This window comes from Pagrus pagrus, assembly GCF_965226575.1.
Source record: "Pagrus pagrus genome assembly, chromosome: 8".
NCBI lineage: Eukaryota > Metazoa > Chordata > Actinopteri > Spariformes > Sparidae > Pagrus > Pagrus pagrus.
The window spans coordinates 21,096,854-21,117,022 of record NC_140192.1 but is presented as its reverse complement, the minus strand read 5'-3'; the positions used below and the strand labels follow the sequence as shown (position 1 = coordinate 21,117,022).

At 42.5% G+C, this 20,169-nt stretch overlaps 1 protein-coding gene across 1 annotated transcript; it reads left to right on the top strand.

The window, feature by feature from the left end:
• The first annotated feature begins 276 nt into the window (after nucleotides 1-276).
• specc1la (sperm antigen with calponin homology and coiled-coil domains 1-like a) lies at nucleotides 277-20,094 on the top strand. Its single transcript, XM_084359236.1, has 16 exons — nucleotides 277-466; nucleotides 6,719-6,881; nucleotides 6,965-7,103; nucleotides 7,197-8,827; nucleotides 9,235-9,442; nucleotides 9,602-9,675; nucleotides 10,179-10,354; nucleotides 10,666-10,829; nucleotides 11,237-11,355; nucleotides 12,305-12,395; nucleotides 12,930-13,019; nucleotides 13,102-13,261; nucleotides 13,570-13,672; nucleotides 14,751-14,867; nucleotides 14,989-15,048; nucleotides 15,491-20,094. Exons 2-16 carry the CDS (start codon nucleotides 6,756-6,758, stop codon nucleotides 15,578-15,580), a joined length of 3,348 nt encoding a protein of 1,115 aa, XP_084215362.1. The 5' UTR covers nucleotides 277-466; nucleotides 6,719-6,755; the 3' UTR covers nucleotides 15,581-20,094.
• The last annotated feature ends 75 nt before the right edge of the window (nucleotides 20,095-20,169 follow it).

The following is a 20,169-nucleotide window of genomic DNA, read 5'->3' as shown; positions in this document are numbered from 1 at the left end:
ATCACACGTTCATTAACTTCATAGTCTTACAATAATTAAGGTTTGAAACTGATTGTAAATGATGAAGGAACACACTCTTACCTGCAGACACTCGTGTTTACCCAGTGTCTTGGACAATATGTGCCCATTTCCTCCACTCTGACTGTAGATGTAGACTTGCTTTAGGAGAAGCTCTGCACACTTCTGGTCCAGCCCCAGGACTCATTTTGAGACACTAACATTTACCCACCCTGAAGGCAGTAAACGGTGCCTCCTGTGCAGAGGGGGGATGCTGAGATGATGCAACCAGAGGAGGGGACAGAGGATCATCCGGCTGCTGCCAGCAGAAAGGGGCTGACATCCGAAACCGATGCTGTCTGCCTGCCTGCCGTCTCAAGTTGAGGACTAGTGAACTGTGAGCGCCCGCAAATGAACATCCATCGGACATATGTCAACCTGTCAAACGGCAAAATCAGGAGAACCTCAGGTATGAGTGTTTTAACAGTTTACTGACAGAGCGCTGTCTTTTGCCGGCTATGCTAACATTGTTAGCCAAACGCTAGCATTAGCAACCTTAGCTTTTCTAAGCTGAGATGAATTAACTGACTGAAAAGAAATGCACCAAACAACTCTGAAGTTACATTAACTCCACAGGCCCACGCTGTTCATTGTGTTTGTTTGAAACAGCATGATAATTATTGTTTTAGCCCTGAAAACAGATTTTTTTTTTCTGCCATCTGTCAAGCTAGAAAAAACAACATGGAGGTGTGCTATGAATTATTTCAAAATAAGTCTTCACGATGTGTTGACATGGCTTCTGTGTCATTCACAGTCTTATGTGCATTAATATTAACTGTGTTTAAGACATATATTGCTGCATTAAGCTTTTTCCATAGCTATTTTAGATGTAGATTAGATCTACGTTTAATTCCAGCAATGTTTTTCTTGCCGGGTTGTGCTTACGTGTCTAGCGGTGCCTTTGTTGTGAAAGTCCAAACAGGAAGTCAAATTACAGAGATTCCCTGCGTTCCTGACCTTGTAGCTAACTAGCTAGCTAGCTGGGTTATCTCCTGGGTTTAAAGTTGCCATTTGGTCTCTTTAATGATAATAACAACATTTGTTTACTTCATAGAGTCTGGTAGCTGGCTTTACTCAAACGGTTTGGTTGGAAAAGTGTGTGGTTGTGTAGTTTAATGACACACTGTTTGGACAAATGCTAGCCGTGGTGCTGCTAATGTAGGTGTAGCCCAGAACAATGTAAATTTGCCATCCCCCCAGAAGAGTCAACAGCAAACTGATGTTGCAGCTTGTCAGTGGCTTTTGGTCGGCCCAAAACGTAATCTTCACTAAATCATCCTCTTTCTATTCAAACAAGGATGACCACAGATGTTTCCTAACTTTCCTGGAAAGATTTTGCAAAGAGCAATATGTCACAGCCCACTCCTTAAATCAATGCCCAGGAGATATATTTATGAGATATTCCTTCTCGGCTGTGCCAGATCAGAGGTTTGATTTTTAGAAAAGTTTTTTTTGTGGGAAAACCTCCAGTCTTGGAAACTTTGCCGCCAAGCGAAGGAAGAAATGTAGTTCCAAGACAAACTCTTCTGCCAGGACCAAACTCGTGCTTAGTTTGATTAAATTAGATAAACTTGATTCACTTTATTCACTATTCTGGGCATGATAACTCTTCCACATAGTGTGTTTATTGAAGTGGAAGGTGAGTGATGACTTCCAAACACGCCATAGCTCAATAAATCTTTTACTTAGATATTGCAGCTGTGGTTGGTCTTGTTTCTGCAATTGTCAGCGTAGTAGTAGTAGTAGTAGTAGAAATACTGAAATTGACATAATTACTGAAAGCTACATAATAACAATAGCTTTTGTGTTCCTGTCTTGTGTATTAATAGTGAGGTATATATCAGCAAATGTAATTCAGAGTTTGACAGTGTCTGCTCTGTTTCAGGCAGACTGGTGCCTGCTTGTCCTTGCACACACAGTCACCCCTTGTAGGGTTTTTACTGGAGACGCCACCACAGGAAGCTAATGTTATGGGAAGGAAGTGCCTCCCCGCAGTTAAAGCATGAATAAGGAAGGAGAGCAGGGAAGGGGTATTAATGAGTTACTAGAAATCTGCTACCCCCACCTCTTTCTCCTCGCAGGCTGTTTCTTCTGCGTCCTCTGTCGCGGTCTCGTGCTTTGTTCAGCTGTCTGTGAAGGAACACTACACGCACTTGTTCCGTCGGTCAGCCTTGGATCAGATCCATCGGATTCATTTACACTGAAATCAAATACTGTAGCTCTTTTTAATTTGAATCAGGACAAGTGTTACTGGATTGTAGCCTCGTGAGGAGCAGCACAGAGTGTGTTTTGCACATGTAAATCGTTCTGTTGACAATCTCCTCCCTCTCATAGCAGCTGATGAACAGAGATGGATATTTCTACCAGGGCTAGAGCGATTATCGGCGATGGCCGATTATCTGGGCCGATATTCAGCATTTTTTGATTATCGGACTGCAAATGAATATCGGTTCCAAATATCGTTTTTCAGTCTCCTTGATTTCTAATAATCGGTTTCAGCCCTACAAATGCCATATCGGTCGACCCCTAATTTCTACATTACATTGGCAAAATTATTAGATTTGACATGATCACATCCTTGTGGTTGATTATATTTGTAATTACTCTTCCTCCTCGGAAGATTAATGCAGTTGTCAAAGAAACACCTTGACAAATTCTTAAGAAGAATGTCTGCTATTGGTGTACAAACCCATGGGCTCATTTCTGTGTAATGTTTATAAGATTTTAGCTATATTTAAGCAAGAATATATCATGATGTCGTGGACAATCAGCCCAATGTTGTTGTATGTCAGATTCAGACAACTTTATTAATCCCACAGGGGGAACAGCTTGCCTTGCACACATACTAAAACATACAGTAACATGTAGACACAAAAATAGATGACTAATTAATAAAAAGATAAGAGAATAATACAATAAAACATGCCAAGGAGTTCAGTGGAATAAAATAATCTATAATAAATAGAAAATGTTAATGAATAAAAAACAGTAAAATCAATGAAAACATCTCCAGAGAATTTAAAAGACAAATTGCAGATGGAATAAAAGCGGTTAGTTTTATAAGCAGGAAAAATGTAACTTTGTGTGATATGAATTAATATAGAATTAATGTTGTGAGAGTCATTAAAATGATACACACTGAAATATCTCTGCACTAGTTTCACAAAGTCAGAGAGTGAAAGAAAAGGCAGCTGCCCCATTTAGCTGCACTTTTGGTCCCCAGCCGGCGATCCCATATCTATTCAGATCCAATGAAAAGAGCTGAACTCCAGCTCGCAGCTCACCGCTTCAGACATCTGCTTTGACACACATTCAGCTATTCAGAAAGCTGGCTAGTTGTTGAGCACACATGTCAGTACTCAGGGTAAATGCCCTGAAAAACACGTGTGTTATGGCGTACACAGGCAGGATAAAGTCAGCTGTGCAAAGACAGGTATGGTTGGGAAGGGTCAGGATATATTCTCCAACCAGCTGAGTCATATTGATTGTCCTGTATTTTCAGCTGGAGATGTTTCTTACTTGCTGGCATGGCATAGTCCAATATTAGTCCAGCAGCTGCAGTGGTGCTGATGAACTTAATAATCTTTGTTTTATGTGCCAAAAAGGTTTGCGTTAAAAATGAGAAGACACGAGAAGACAGCAAAAGCTTTCCAAACAATTTTTTTCTAAAGGTCTGGGCAACCTGTAGCCTGAACTGTGAGATTGTGTATTTTCTCATGTCTGCAAAGTATGGCCATGTAATGAAGAAGCTTCCAAATAAGGTGAGGCCTGTGGGGCTGTGGATGCACAGAAAAAGTAGTCGAACCAGCTGAGACACATTATTTGCCATTTCCTCCACATGAGGCAGGGAAGATTGTTTCTTTTGTTTGCTTGCGGCTCTTTGTAAACTTGCGCATAACCATCTGGTGGTCTGATGGTATGTGACACGTATTCTGTGGCTGTAAATAGCAATTTAACAAGAACAACAGTTTTTGTAAGCTTGTTATGCAACTTGACAAATACACATTTTTATCTCCCAAGTCCAGTCAAACTCCTCATGACTCTTCGTAAAGGGCAGTGTTTTTGTGGTTTGGTCATATGAATTACATGTAGCTAAACACTTCTCGCTTTGTGTCACTGGAGGCCAAGGCTAGGCTGACAGAAATAATAAGTAAGCCAAAAAATATTGTCTCTGTGGGGATAAAATGAACCACCTTCAGGTCTCAGTGCGCTCGAAGTGGAAGATTTTGTGCAACATGACGGATTTAAAGGAACACCTGTACCAAAGAAACAGCTGAAATCTATTAGAAACGTATCTGCTTTTGAATAATGTGCACTTGTGGTTTAGTAACAGGTTATTTTGGATTCTTTGGGTGTATCAAGATCAGATTTGAGCTATTGTGTACAGATCTCGCTCTGCTCCAGCTGCATCAGATTTTTAAATATTATTTCATCCTGGTTGTGTGTATTTATTTAGCTTAGATTCAAGGAAAGGTTTCAGGCAGTGGTTTGTCCAAACATTTATGCTCCTTTTACCAGCTTCTCACACTGTTCTATTTAAAGTTTGATTTCCTGCTGATATTTAACTCTCTTTATTTCCATATCCAAACAACAAACTTGCACTCAAGAAAACAACAGATGTCTGACTCAGAGATGGATTGTAGCTGGATTTCCTGTGAACAGTAAATAACTTCAGCTCAATTTTTCCTCTTAAGAGCCTTAGGGCAAAAAGAGCTCCAAGTCATCCAAGTCTGTGCTAAAGTACTTACTCTTTGTCTCCAGCTGTGTCCCAAATCACTTTTCTTGCTATCGTGGCAACAAGTCAGGTTTGCTTCAGACCTGCACGCAACATGTGAACGGTACTGAATAAAGCCTTTCTGTGTTTTACACAAGCCTTTCTGATGTGGTCGCAGCCAGTTTCGACACCTTGGTCGCTGCCAAATGAACACCGTTTATTAACTTCATCACAGTTCTAGGTGCCTCATATGAAACAATTTTAGGATTAATCCAATACACAGTTCGAAATGCAGCACAGCAAATTACACTCAAGAATTTGCCCCCATTAAATTGTTATTTTGAATATTTTCTGGGTTGTCAAGTTGTTTAAATAGAGCAATTGTGATGAGTACAAACATGGCATGAAATGATTTCTTGGCAGTGCAAGATGAAATCTAGCGCATCAGACATCGGTTGCCCGGTAACACTTTGTAACTGCGGCCTCACAAAATATTTCACTTTGATCTGTGAAGGAATCTACTTTTCCCTTTTTTGGGCTTGAAGATTATTCTACATAATGCTAGAAAAATCCTGTCCTGCAGATCTGTTTGATTTGTTTGTGCTGGGGAGTTGATTGAGGATTGTAAGCACATTCTTCCCACAAATAAATATATACAGAAAGCTGCAAACACAGTGATTGAAGGTGCACTATATAATTTTGGGGAACATATTTTAATCAGAAGAGAAAGATATTTTTTACGTCTAAATAAACAAACTCCTCATTTTCATGACTGAATAAACAGAATAAACAAACAGCTTTTAAAGGACAACACAGTTTCATACTGTTTTACTTTGTTTATATGTGGCCGACCCCTCCACCTTTCTAGCTTCAGACAGTGTTCTGGGACCTTATTTTCCTCTGAGAACAGCTTGTTTATTCAGTTATGGGAAAAATAAATATTTCTGAGTTTGTATTATTACCTAATTAATATTGTAAATATTAAAATTCTGAGTTTGAATTTCTTCTCCAAAAACTTCAACGTGCCCCTTTTTAAAGCTGCTGACAGTATTTAGTAATTCACCCAGAAGTCGTTTCTTGTCAGAGTTTTAAAGTCTCTGAAAAAGCATGAAAATGAAAAGTAAGTTAACCCCACAGGCCCATTTATTCATAGTGAGAATGCTGGGAATAATTTATTCCTTAAAAGGACACATGTATTAGATTGAAGTCTGTTTTTGTGAAGGATGAACCTCGGTCATATTTCATAGAAAAGACAGTATGTGACATTTCATAAGTCAGGAACTCCCCTTCAATACGAGCAAACACATACAGATCGTCCCTTGACACAGAGTTTATATTATTACCTCATTGATATTGTAAATATAAAAATTCTGAGTTATAATTTCTTCAGTACATAGTTCAACTTTAAACTCTTCAGTCAATACTCCTCTATCAGTGTCTGACAGAGATGTGAAACTCTGAATCAGCAACACATGAGAGCCATCTAGTGGAGATACTGGTCGGCCTTTGAAAGCCTCTATTTCAGTGTTTATCCTACATTCCTGTATCTGGGGTGGTCCCCTGCAGCTGTCTTAACAGCTACCAAATGTAACTGCAGTGAGGACACAATTATTTAAATTGCAAGTACCACACAAGTGTCCATGTGTCATGATGTGAATATAAATAAACATTTTAAAACTGCGTAATCTGTGTGAACGTATCATTATAGGGATTAGGGGAATCAGTGAAATTATCCACTCCCTCCCAAACGCCAACTATCGAGAACAAACTTTAAATTACAGAGACAGACGGAGAGAAGCACGTTTTCTAGAAGTGCTCTGCTGTTCAGTGTGGTCTCAGTGTTTTGGGAATAACGTCTGTGGAAAGAATTCCTCTTCCATGGAAAACTGGAGCTATCACTCTGCGCACTGACATATGTTACCTTTCTCCTCCCTCCTTTGTGCACAGATTGAGCTTTAAATGTATCGGCGTCAGAGAGCTCAGTATGAAGAAGTCGGTCCGACCAGCGGTGGGTAAGGGAAGCGGAGATCGAGGGAAGGCAGAGGCCGTGGCTACCGCTGGGACCGGAAAGCCTACAGCCAAGACCAGCTCCACAGCAGCTCTGTCGAAGGTAAGACTCAACACGTGATGGACCAACTAGAGCTGATCAAGTTGATTTTATTGTTGTGAATTTATTGGATTTTGTACTTCCAGGTGAAAAGCAATGATGACCTTTTAGCAGCTATGGCTGGAGGGAACCCTGCATCAAGTAATGCTGTCAGCAAGACCAAGAGGACTGCCTCCATTGGGACAACAGCTAGCAACCTAGATAGCAAGCCAAAGACAACGTCAGGTACGTCTAATGTTCCCTGTTTACATTTTTCTTTGCTCTGTTTGAATGTTGCATTTCTGGAAATGTAAGGATGACCCTTTTCTCTATCACCAGGTACTTCATCTAAGCGTACGACATCTTCGGTTTCTAAAGAGCCAAATTCATCACGAGACCGTCTCCGGACATCAAGGACCTCAGCCAATAAGAAGCAATCGGTGTCTGGGACTGTAGCGGGCGATGTGGCTGCAGGGAAGCGATCTCGCAGCCAGATCCTTACAGAATCTGAGGGTCGTATGAGCAAGTCTAAATCAGATGGTCAGATCAGTGATAAGGTGGCTCTGGAGGCCAAAGTAAAAGACCTGTTGGGTTTGGCGAAAAGCAAAGATGTGGAGATCCTCCACCTCCGCAGTGAGCTGAGAGACATGAGGGCCCAGCTTGGTTTGGGAGGACAGGAAGCACCGCCGCAGGAAGAAGCTGGGGAGGAGGAGAAGCCCCACGTTTCAGCCATCACAGCAGCTGACGTGGAGTCCACTCTGATTCTCTTACAAGAGCAGAACCAGGCCATCAGAGAGGAGCTCAACCTGCTGAAGAGTGAGAACCGGATGCTGAAAGATCGGCTCAATGCGCTGGGCTTCTCTCTGGAGCAGAGGCTGGATGGCTCTGACAAGCTGTTCAACTACGCCTCCCTGAGCCCGGACCTGGCAGCAGGCAGCGGGCAGAGTGATGGTGGAGGAACAGGCACACTGACCTCCTCAGTGGAAGGCTCTGCCCCCGGCTCTTTGGAGGATCTGCTCACAGGACACCAGCACGGAGGCTCAGCAGACAACCTCGACAGTGAATCCAGCGAAGTCTACCAGGCCGTCACCTCTAGTGATGATGCTTTGGACGCCCCCTCCGGAGCTTCGTCATCATCTGAGTCGGAATGTGCGCCTAGCAGGGAGCGCTCGCGGAGGGGCAGCAGCGGCAACGCCAGCGAGGTGTCGGTGGCCTGTCTGACAGAACGCATCCACCAGATGGAGGAGAACCACCACAGCACTGCTGAGGAGCTCCAGGCCACGCTACAGGAGCTGGCCGACCTGCAGCAAATCACTCAGGAGCTGAACGGAGAGAACGAACGGCTAGGTGAAGAGAAGGTGATCCTCATGGACTCCCTGTGCCAGCAGAGCGACAAGCTGGAGCTGTACGGCCGACAGATTGAGTACCTGCGCTCTCTGCTCGATGAGCATCACATATCGTACGTGTTGGAGGAGGACATCAAGAGTGGCCGCTACATGGAGCTGGAGCAGCGTTACTCAGACCTGGCAGACAATGCCCGCTTTGAGAGAGAGCAGCTGCTGGGGGTCCAACAACATCTGTCCAACACACTGAAGATGGCTGAGCAGGACAATGCTGAGGCCCAGGAGATGATCGGAGCACTGAAGGAGAGGAACCACCAGATGGAACGCATCATGGAGTCAGAGAGACAGGGCCGAGTTGCCATGGCGGCTGCAGTTGAAGAGTACAAGGCAGCTGTGAGCAGCGACCAGGCGGAGCTGAACCGCTGCAGAGCCCAGCTGGAACAGGAGAGGCAGAGGGTGGCCGAGCTGTACTCTCTTCACACCGCGGGGGACAAAAATGACATCTGCCAGCTGCTGGAAGGAGTCCGTCTGGGGAAGGAAGAGGCTGAGGCTAAGGCGGCGAAGTTGCAGGAGGACCTGGAACAAGCACACAGTGACCTCACCCGACTGCAGGAGACTTTCAGTAAGGTAAGTTAAAAGTTGTGAGAGACTCTGAGATGTCAAACCAAGCAGGGCATAAATATCCTGAAACCATAAGATGCTAAATTAATGTGTTTGACCTAAACTTCAATCTAGGGTGCCAGAACTGGAGCATAGAGTTTTTGGGGCACCAAAATGAGTTCCTCTTTTACTATGGAGAAGAGCCAGATTTGACTTTGAAAACAAAAGTCTCCAGAGTCTTACCTTTCAGCAATAAGTGGTCCATGTTCCACAACACTAGGCAGAAGACTACTGTGCAGATGTGCAGTCAGGACGTGTTACCCAATATATCTCTATCAATAAAAACAGTATGACGCTACTGGTGCACATTAGTCAGCTAATTAGCTGCTAGCTTGTTAATGAAATGAAGGTTAATCCTCTTCCTGTGTGTGCAGCTGGACAGGGAATACAGGGACTTCCAGGGGCAGGTGCAGCAGCAGATGGCCGAGCAGGAGCGCGCTCTGGAGAAGCAGCGCATGGATCTGCAGGAGAAAGAGACTGAGATCGCAGACATGAAGGAAACCATCTTTGAGCTGGAGGATGAGGTGGAGCAGCACCGAGCCCTTAAACTCCACGACAACCTCATCATCACTGACCTCGAGAGTAAGATCTTTGTGTTTATAGCTGGTGTGATAGACAACTTACCATCGAGTGTTTGTCAAACTTTTTGTAATAGTAGTAAGATATGTGAGGTGTTGAGTCAGTCTGTTTTGTGGCCTGTTGGCATTAATACCACCAGTATGTATTTACCTCCTATTTCAGACTCTGTGAAGAAGCTGCAGGACCAGAAGCATGACATGGAGAGAGAGATTAAGATTCTCCACCGCAGACTGAGGGTAAGTTGCTTGTTGCCTGTAATGACAAACTCACAGAGAATTATCACCTGACCATCACCTGATGATACGTTTGAAGGAATGTTGTGCCAAAGGAAAGGGCTGTCTGACAGCAATGTAAAGTGCCAAAAATGTTCGAGATGTTGCACACACTTACGCTTTGCTGTTGATGACATTAAGCAGTACAATGCTCTGCTTCCCTGTCGGTGCTACGCGCTGCTTCTCCACACAGGGGGAGAGCTGACAGTCATTTACTGCTGGTAATACGCTGACAAGGGATAAGTACCTACAACCCCACATCAAAAGACCTGGATTTTTCACTTCTAAATTAATGCTTATGTCTCTCCGTGTCTTCTGGGTGCTGTTTGCAAACACATTCACCACATGTGAGATGTTGCAGCTTGTTCGAATGCCCAGTGGCCAAACAAAAATCATTAATAGTGCTTAACTAATCCAGTGTATCATTTAGTCTAAGTAATGTTCAACTCTGCTGTGTGTTTGTGCAGGAAGAGTCGATGGAGTGGCGTCAGTTCCAGGCTGATCTGCAGACAGCTGTTGTCATTGCTAATGACATCAAGTCCGAAGCACAGGAAGAAATTGGAGATCTGCGGCGCCGGCTACAGGAAGCCCAGGAGAAGAACGAGAAACTGAGCAAAGAGCTGGACGAGGTCAAGAGCCGCAAGTAAGAGACTCACAGAGAGCCCCAACGGTCACGCTGACATCGTCCTTCTTCTGTTTGTAAACAAAATCAGGGAAGATTTAATCTGATTATGATTCTGAATGCTCTGTGGCAGTGTTTACATTCATTTATCTTTGATGAATCCCACAATTGATAAACTTCCTTTGCAGACCAAATGATAAATGGGTTCTTTTCAATTACGATTTCACCTTAATTGTTCCTACAATGTGAGTCCTTCTCAAACCAGTGTGCAGAAACAGACAGTGTTGGAGCTCTGGGTGTACATGCTAAGTTAAGCACTGTTTGTATTCCAGGCAGGACGAGGAGAGAGGCAGAGTGTATAACTACATGAATGCAGTGGAGAGGGACCTGGCTGCGCTCAGACAGGGGATGGGTCTCAGCCGCCGATCCTCCACCTCCTCGGAGCCCTCACCCACCGTCAAAACACTCATCAAGAGCTTCGACAGTGCCTCACAAGGTACCATAAACCACAATTTCTCACTTTTACATGTTGCTGCTTGTCCTAATAATATTGCTATACTATACTATACTATATTCCCAAATGATGACAATGCAACAAAAGTTTAGTCATTTGTCAAGATGCTTCTTGATTTAGGTCTGAATCAGCTTTCAAACAATACAACAATACTACTTCAACAATACTATTTAAGTTTTTGATTAGATTATCAAAGAAAACTTGTGTTTATTCTATTTATTTTGCAGTAAGATAATTAATTACATAAATTCCAGCATTTATCCATACAGAAGGAACTTTTACGACAAGACCCCCAAACAGTCCTTGACATAAGGAGTGTATTTGTTCAAGTGTGTGAAGCAGGTCTACACTGAGCTTCATGTGTTGGTTCCTTCTCACTCTTAACACAGGTCCACCTACCAATGGTGCCTCCGTGACTCCAACAGCTTCAGCTACCCCGATACCACGCACCCCCCTCAGCCCCAGTCCCATGAAGACGCCCCCAGCAGCTGCTGTCTCACCCATACAGGTACAGGAGGAAAGGCTTTGTATGAATATGTTACTTTACTTTGTCACTGCATCTTACCATTTCACACTGTTAAGTAGTTGGTTAGGAACTTAATTAACACACAATACGATACGATAATCCTTTATTAGTCCCACAACGGGGAAATTTGCATTATTTCAGCAGCAAAGGAGAAAGCAAAAATAGAGAGCATCAATTAGTAATAAGTAGAAAATATAAATAAAATAGCATTAGGAACAATATAAACAATATAAATAAGACAAAAACTCCAAAAATATTTATCCACAAAGTGAAAAGTAGTCTTCACTGGACAGCATCAAAAATCATATAAGATACTGAACACAGTAAACATTAATTTTGTTATTAACACTATGAACATACATTATAGATGGTATAATATAACTTCTAGGTTAAATAAAAAGGATTGTTTTTTTAAGCTGATAAGATAACCAAAAAGTTTATATTTTAGTATTTTAAAAAGAAGCATATAACCTGTAGTTTATGAATAGCTCATAATAAGATTTTCTGATAAATTATCGACCTGATATACAATATATCGCGCATCTTTAGAAATAACCAGGATTAATCATACTCATATACTCATCATACTCATTCCAGTTTGTTGCTGTCCTGTGAAAATCTAATATTTTCAAAATGTCAGCTTTTAATGAGCTTAAGGTTTTCAGCTTTGTGACGATGCATTTTTCAGATTCAGTTTGTACTCCTAGTTTAAGAAGTGGGAGAATTGTCTAAACCAATAAAAGAAAACTGTCTCTCAAAAAAATACTTGATTTTGTTTGAACTTTTTGGTTTATTGCACTTTTCTTATTAAAGGGGCACTATGTTGTTTTGGAGAAGATTTATTTATAATATTAATGAGGTAACAACATAAACTCAGAAATATTTATATTTTCCATAAGTGAATAAAGTTGTTTTTGCTCTGTCATTTCAGAGACACTCCATAAGTGGGTCTATGTCAGCAGCCAAGCCACTCTCCTCCCTCAGTGATAAGAGGCCCAGCTACACAGACATCAGCATGCCAGGTGAGGCAGCCTTCACAACAGTACTCTCTGAAATGCAGATATAAATCTGTAAAATGGCAGAATAATGTACTGTGAAATATGGGTCACAAAGGCCAGAGTACTTTGTCCTCTACATCACATCTTAATGATTAACTGGAGTAGGCTATGCCCTCTCTCATGAGACCCTGGAGCTCAGAGTTAGTTCTACTCAACTGTATGTTGACATCATGTTTAAGCTAATCAAAACACTCGAGTGGACGATAAGAGGGAAATAATGAGCCACCACATACTGTAGAATTTCCCTCAGTTCATTCTCACCAGTAATGAGTTCAAGTGTTTCATGTGAACGTGCAGATCTGACCATAGCCTCCATCGTTCCATTTATTTTTCTCTGATTTATTGTTTTCCTGCCGGACGAGGCAGCCTCATTTGCCGGTATTCCCTGAACTGCGAGGGTCTGGAATGTGGCTCTTTACTGACCCTGTTACGTCAGAGGAAGCCCCTTATAGAAACACTCGTACTGTATGTGATGTAAATACTGTGATGTATCCGCAGCTGAGCACCTTCTCAGGGGAACCTCAGCTAGCCGGCCTCCGTCTGCCCTCCAGAGGGTCTCCAACATGGACTCCACTAAGTCGATTTCAGGTTAGAGATGCTCGTTAAGTTCTACAAACTTAGTGTGTTACCAAAGAATGGAGTCTATAATCGTCTCTGCTGTCCTGAACAGTGTCCCGGCGGAGCAGTGAGGAGATAAAGAGGGACATGTCAGCTTCAGACGGAGCCTCCTCCACCTCCCTGATGGCTATGAGTGCTGCCTCCTCTCCGCTCTCCCTGTCATCGTCCTCCCCCACCGCCTCCATCACCCCCACAGCACGCAGCCGCCTAAGGTACTACCTCCAGGGGCACTGACGCACCTTTATGTTGTACTCACTGGTAAAACTCGGATGGTTTATTTGCCTATAAGCAACAATTGTGCTCACACTTTAAAGTCTCTGTTTTCATTCTTGTCAGTCTGCCGGTTGCCGGTGTGACATCACCTCTTCATACTGTAGTTGCGATTGGTCTCCTTTGACAAAGTCTATAGCTCTTGACAGCTTACATAGCTCATTAAGCAAACATGCTTTGCCCTACTGACTCTGTAAATCTTATAAAGCAGTAGCAGAGTGTTTGCTTACATGTCTCTTCTGTGTTTCAGAGAAGAGAGAAAGGACCCGCTGTCAGCACTGGCCAGAGAATATGGAGGCTCTAAGAGAAACGCTTTGCTAAAGTGGTGCCAGAAAAAGACAGAGGGATATCAGGTAGGTTCCTGTCCTGCAACCAGCTGCCGCAGACGCTCGCCCAGAGGAAAGGCGCAGCGCCCATCATACAGCATGATTGTCAAGATATTTTTGTTATAGAGACAAGACGCACATGCAGCGTTTTTTCTCTCTGCGCACAAACGTTTCATCTCAGCGATCCTGAGCGCACAGCCTGTGCTTTTCTGCCATAAATCTTTCCGTTCCTCTCCACACCAGTTACAGAGTAAACTGACAAACTTGCATTGTTTTAAGTCAGTTACTAATCTGCCTTTTTCCATCATGTCATGAGAAACCTCAATCTGATCTCATGTTTGCCACATAACAGCAGTTATGTTAGTCAGAGTGCCTTCATGCAAGAGCTCACTGGTGGCTCCTTGTTTCATCGCTCCCTGTAATATTTCACACTCTTTAGTTGTCAGAAGATGCTGACAATTAGGAAATAGGAAAAAACAGGCAAAAAAGCTGATTAGTACGATCCTAAACAAGGTTTGATTTCATGAAAACCTTTAGGATTATAACTTAAACTCTCCTGAGTTGAGGTGTGTCTCTTCCCTGGACTTTTCTTGTCAGTTTAGTCCAGTTTGAAGGAGACTGTTTACGTAAACTTGTGCTGAGACATTAAATGTCCAAGCATTGACCTAGAAATGAGTGGTGCTAAAATGACGATCAACAGTTGCCATATTGAAGTGATGTTTACCTCTCTTGGTCTCCATGGCACCTCAGGTCTTCTCCAGGAAGTGCACAACATTTAACACATCTTGTAATTACCTGTCGGACAAAAACATGATTGTTGTCATCCCCTCAGAGGGCAGGTGATAGTGGAAAATATGATAAGGATCTTCTTTGTGCTTAAATCATTTTAAATGGCTCTGTGACTGCTGAATTTACTGTTGAAAGGGATGGTGAAAGCCTGTAATGCACCTTGGCTTGCAGTGACATTCACGGCCTGGGATAAATGTTGTATCCTGTTAGCCCGGGTGAGGCCCAGAAATTGGTTTTCCATCGATTTTTGTCCTGGACTGTAAATGTTCTGTCGAGTTAAATCAAAGTTTACAGGGATTGTCGCTTTGTTTTTCAGAACATTGATATCACAAACTTCAGCAGCAGCTGGAATGATGGCCTTGCCTTCTGCGCTGTGCTCCACACCTACCTGCCTGCCCACATCCCCTACCAGGAGCTCACCAGCCAGGAGAAGGCAAGTAGAGCTCCCAGGAAAGCCCTGACATCTAAGCCATCATTACTGTATCATTACCACTGCATCATTACTATTGTTAGAGTGTGTTTCACTGTGTGTGACTTTGATTTTCTCTTCTCAGAGGAGAAACTTCACCTTAGCTTTCCAGGCTGCAGAGAGTGTGGGCATCAAATGCACTTTGGTAAGCTGTACACCAATTTGAAATGACTTGATTGAAGTAAATAACAGAAAAAGTTTTATTCCTAGTGTGAGGTGTGAGGGAAAACAACTTTGATATGCTCCCCCTAACTTGTAATGTATGTGCTTTTCAACCACTGACATTGCTCAGTCTACAGCCAGCTGCTGGTTAGCTTAGCGGAGCATTGAGACTGGTAAAGGAGGGAAAAGCAAGCCTAGCTCTGCCTCCAGTACAAAAACTAGCGCCTTGACTTCCTCAGAGCGATGACAGGACTCCAGGAAGTCACTGCATTCAGCCAGAAATAGTCCAGCATGGGCTGGTTATATGTAACACAGAGGTCGATCGAGAGTTGTAACCAGTGTAACAAATGCACTGCAGTGCACAACCTTGAGGAGGATGCTAGTACTTGAGCGAGGCTCCTTAACTGTGTTTTTCTCTGTTCTAGGACATAAATGAGATGGTGCACACAGAGAGGCCGGACTGGCAAAGTGTCATGACTTACGTCACTGCCATCTACAAGTACTTTGAGACCTGACTTAACCTGCAGCACAATCGGAGCCACGCAAGCCCCTCCTGAGCTCTCAGCAACCCCACAGTCAACTGTTATACCTCACTGACGCCCTCCCCCATGCCTCACCCAGTCACGCTGCATGCCGATCCTCAGTATTCAGCAACACTTAAGGCAGACCAGAACCTCGCTGGACACATGCAGCTACTCCATCCTCCCGGCGCAGCATAGAAGATGCTTTGTGTAGAGTTGTAGTCAAAGGGCTTGCCTGTATATCTACTGTTACACTAGACGAGAAGTAACGCTGGTGTACCAAGTATGAACTGACAAGCGATGAAATCCTGTAGGTCATCTTTGCCCTCAGTTCACGCCTGAAAGAGCAGCATGAAAAACAAAGTCTCAGTGCCTTCGACCTGGCTTTTCCTGGCAAATATTCCGACAGTTAACCAAGTTTTCAGGGTGTTAAGGGGGAATTCCTGCAAATCTGAATCTCAGCGTTCTAGACGAGTCATTTATATAAATAGTCACAATGTATTTTCTTTTGTCGGTTGTGAACACTTTGTGGAAAACATCAGCTTCTACAGAATAACAAACCAATCATCGGTGATACTGGAATTCCCCCACAGCCCTGAAAATTCCCTCTGGAAGGAGTTCAGACAGACGCAGCCTTTTTGCACCAAGTCTTCCAGATGTTACAGTACGATACAGATGCCTCAATTTCAATGGATTAAGTGCCTGTGAGTTTGGATGCAGGAGACCAGGATATGAGTTCTCTGTATGGGCCAATCCTCCGGGCAGTGTCTTTGTCAAACTGAGGTTTGAGGAGTTGTTGCCAAATATGTTTCGGAGCCTTTTGATTGTTGATTTCTGGCTAATTGGTCATCAGGACGGACTGATGCTGCAGACAGCTACTACATCAGCATCTGATCATGAGCGACTGTTTGCTTCTCAAGTACAGAAATATGCTATTGCTACAACACCACTACACATTTTGTCAAGCAGCACTAACACACTCATACGAAGGTTTTTCACTCACAGATTTATCAAGGTGGACTAATACTCATTTGATTTGTATGGAGTTGAACAGTACACTGCATAACATGAGTATTTGCATTTTTAAGGCCTGCATTTGCCATCTTGCACTTAGGCTTCTCACATTAGGCACATAGAGCACGTAACATTTTTTTTTGATAAAATGTGTTTTGATTGAGAGTGTAATTCTGCTTGGATCAGAGAGCCTTACACGTCCTCTGTCCAGGGTCCGATGGGAAAATGGTGTCTCACCTGTGGACTTAATGTTGGGAAAATATGCTCATGTTTTTGGAAACCAGCAGAGATGTGATGAGGTGAAGACACACTTTTATAGGTCAATGCAGCGTCACATTAAAGGACCTATTTCCAAGAGAAGTTTATTTTTGAGTCTCATTCCCAACTTGTCAAATAATGATGCCCCGGGATGGCAGCCGACCCATCCTACAATCCCAAAGCGTCAGTTTTTTATGAGGTGGGAATGAGACTCAAAAATCAGTTTTTCTTACAAACTGGTCCTTTAAAGTTATAGTTCAACTTGTTGGGAAATATATTTATCGCTTTGTTGCAGAGAGTTAGACGAGACAATATTGATACTGGTTAGCTTAGCTTAGCTTAGCTTAGCATAAAGAACGGAAACAAGGAAATTGCTAGACCGTTTTGTCTAAAGCTGACTCCACCTAGTCTCTAAAAGACCGCAGTTTTTATACTTCGTTGTATGTAGGAATGAAACAAACGAGATGTAACGTGTTAAAGGGGCACTATGCAGTTTTGGAGAAGAAATTCAAACTCAGAATTTTAATGTAAGGTAAGAGGTAATGATATCTTTTCAATAACTGAATGAACAAGCTGTTCTCAGAGGAAAATAAGGTCCCCAGAACACTGTTTGAAGCTAGAAAGGTGGCAGGGTCCGCCAAATATAAACAAAGTGAAACAGTATGAAATTGTGTCCTTTTTTAAGTTCAGTTTGTTTATTCAGCTTATTCAGTCATGAAAACAAAGAGAGTTTGTTTATTTAGTTTGTTAAGGCATAAAAAATCTATCACTTTCTCACATAGTGCACCTTTAAGCAGCTTTATTGACGCTGGCAGAGAGATTTGTTACCTCTGTACCGAGCCACGTTCGCTGTTTTCCTCTTTTTTTCCAGTCTTTATGCTCAGCTAAGTTTATCACCTGCAGCCTACAGACATGAGAGACATCTGTCTTCTCATGACTCGGCAAGAAAGAAAACAAGTGTATTTCCCAAAAATGTCAAACTATTCCTTTAACATCAGCAAATGTTGCAAAATGACAAAATACAGACGAGTGATTAGACAATTTTATGTGCCATTGACATATTTTGTGTGTTAATACTTCTGCTGTGATAGACAGGTAGTTTTTCGAAATTCCTAGTATGACTAACATTACTATAGAGATTCTTTGTAGCACACAGTGTCGTTTAAGGTGTCCAAGTTCATTCAGCAGTGTTAATCTTGTGCCTGTTTAGTATTTATAAGCATTATACAAAAATTTAACATGGTTCATAACACACTAAAGGGACATGTTAAGTGTTATAAAACGTATAGTATTTGTTTGCAATTATAAGTTCTCCTAACGAAACATATTTGATATTATGACATCTAGGGGTCGATCGATGTGGCTTTTTCAGGGCCGATACCAATTCTTAGAAATCAAGGAAACTGACACCTGATATTTAGGACCGATATTCATTTGCAGTAAAAATGTACATTTTTGTGTCAGAATTTCCAACAATGCAATTTACTCAAGCACGACTCTCAAGTACAATTTTGAGGTACTTGAGTGTTTCCTTTTCTGCCACTTTAAACTTCCTCTACACTGCTGTTATCCATTTATAGGCATGGATGCAGAAGCTAGTTTGCCATCTGCTGTAGTGCAAAACGTTCTCGAATTGTTGTGAATTATTGTTAATAACGATTAGATACATGTTACTTATATCGACTGACCCCTTAGCACCCTCAACTGTGACTGCGTCCCTGCTTATGGGCGTTATGGGGACAAATAAATTCATAAGCGTTTATATCTGCTCATAACTACATTTTAATGTGTTATAAACCATTTATTAAACTTTATGTACCGCTTATAAATGCTAAATAGACAGGACAGGACACTATCCTGTGTTTATCGTGCCTCAACATACTAAGTTCACTGTATTTATTTGCATGATTTCCAGTCATTCTAGCGAGGTCATTGCTTTATGTGTGTGCCCGGGGTGTATATGAATTTACCACACATACAGTAAGTAGCTGCACTGAGATAAGCTTTTTTTTATTAGTAGTATTATTCCACACTAATTTCCTGCCTTAACTGTTTAGCCGAGGGCTTCTGCGTGTGATACTGTGACATTTCAAACTTTTATCTTTCCTCACCAGGCGCGTGTCACAGTGTGGAAATTAGTTCTGTAAAACAAAGCTGTTCTTGTTTGTGCCTCTTGAGGAACACTGATAACGAGCCATGCTCATAAACCGTTTTAGGGAAGCTGGTTGAATCCCCCTCATATGTCCGGGGAAGGTGATGACACACTGTTTTTGGTCTGGATCAGATGATGCTGCCAGCTGGTATCAATAGCGACATCAGAAACAACATTTTTGTCCTCGATTTATAAGCACACCCTGCTGCGCCGCCTGCCAACCACATCACCACAGTGTGTACAGCTGCATTAGACATTCAGTGACACAAAGTTAGCACAAGAGCCTGCAACAATGAGTTTTGTTTTTGTGTACAAGAGAGAGTGCGAGTGAGTTATTTAAAGACATTTGAAGGCGTTTGTGATGCCAACAGATTTATCCTGTTCTGTTTGATTCCACCGCTGGCCCCACGTCTTCTATCATTCCCGACAGGAACGTCTGGGATCAGAAAGATGGAAGTGGAATGTGTTTTGATCACGCTTTAGTGATCCTGGGACTTTACGAGGGCCAGCTCGTGCTGATGCGGAGTGATTGATGAATACTGAGGCCGGCCTGCTGAGGAGAGACCAGACGGCTGGCAGAAGCTAGGAAGCACATTCCACCTCCACACGATGCAGCCACGAGGGACATGTTACACTGTTTGGGACCTGAGATGATGCCCTTTGAGTGTATAGCTTTACCACAACGAGCAAATGTGAACAGTGCATTACGTCTTTAATGGGTCCACTTCATCACGCTACGTTTGTTTACTTGAATATGCTCTGAGAATTCCACTGAACCTGCTTTAGTTTGTCTTCTTGTTTCCATGTTGCCTTTTTTTTTTTTTTACAATCCCACGCCATGTTTTGATTTGGTGTGGATGTTTTGTGTCCTGATCACACTACATGCAGTGCTGAAATGGTTCCTCGGCAAAGTGAGAGCTGAATGAGTAAATGTGTGTGTATTTGTGTGTGTGTGTAAAGGGACTAAGCTACAGTATTAAGTGCACACTACGATGATAATCAGTTGTATAAAGAAAAAAAAATGCTGTCTGGTTTTATGTTGCTTTATTTTTTCTGGCAATAGTTATAAAAGACCGTTGAAGCAGCCGTGTTTGTTCTCATTATTGTGGTTTCAACTTTACATGTAGGTCGCAAAAAGTTCCACTTCCAGTTATGATTA

What these genes read in the sequence shown, in the direction of transcription:
- specc1la (XM_084359236.1), top strand. Translation starts at nt 6,756, where the DNA reads ATGAAGAAGTCGGTCCGACCAGCGGTGGGTAAGGGAAGCGGAGATCGA. An exon ending in CATCATCACTGACCTCGAGA is followed by an intron (nt 9,443 to 9,601) that starts GTAAGATCTTTG and finishes CTCCTATTTCAG; the next exon opens with ACTCTGTGAAGAAGCTGCAG. An exon ending in GACGAGGTCAAGAGCCGCAA is followed by an intron (nt 10,355 to 10,665) that starts GTAAGAGACTCA and finishes TTTGTATTCCAG; the next exon opens with GCAGGACGAGGAGAGAGGCA.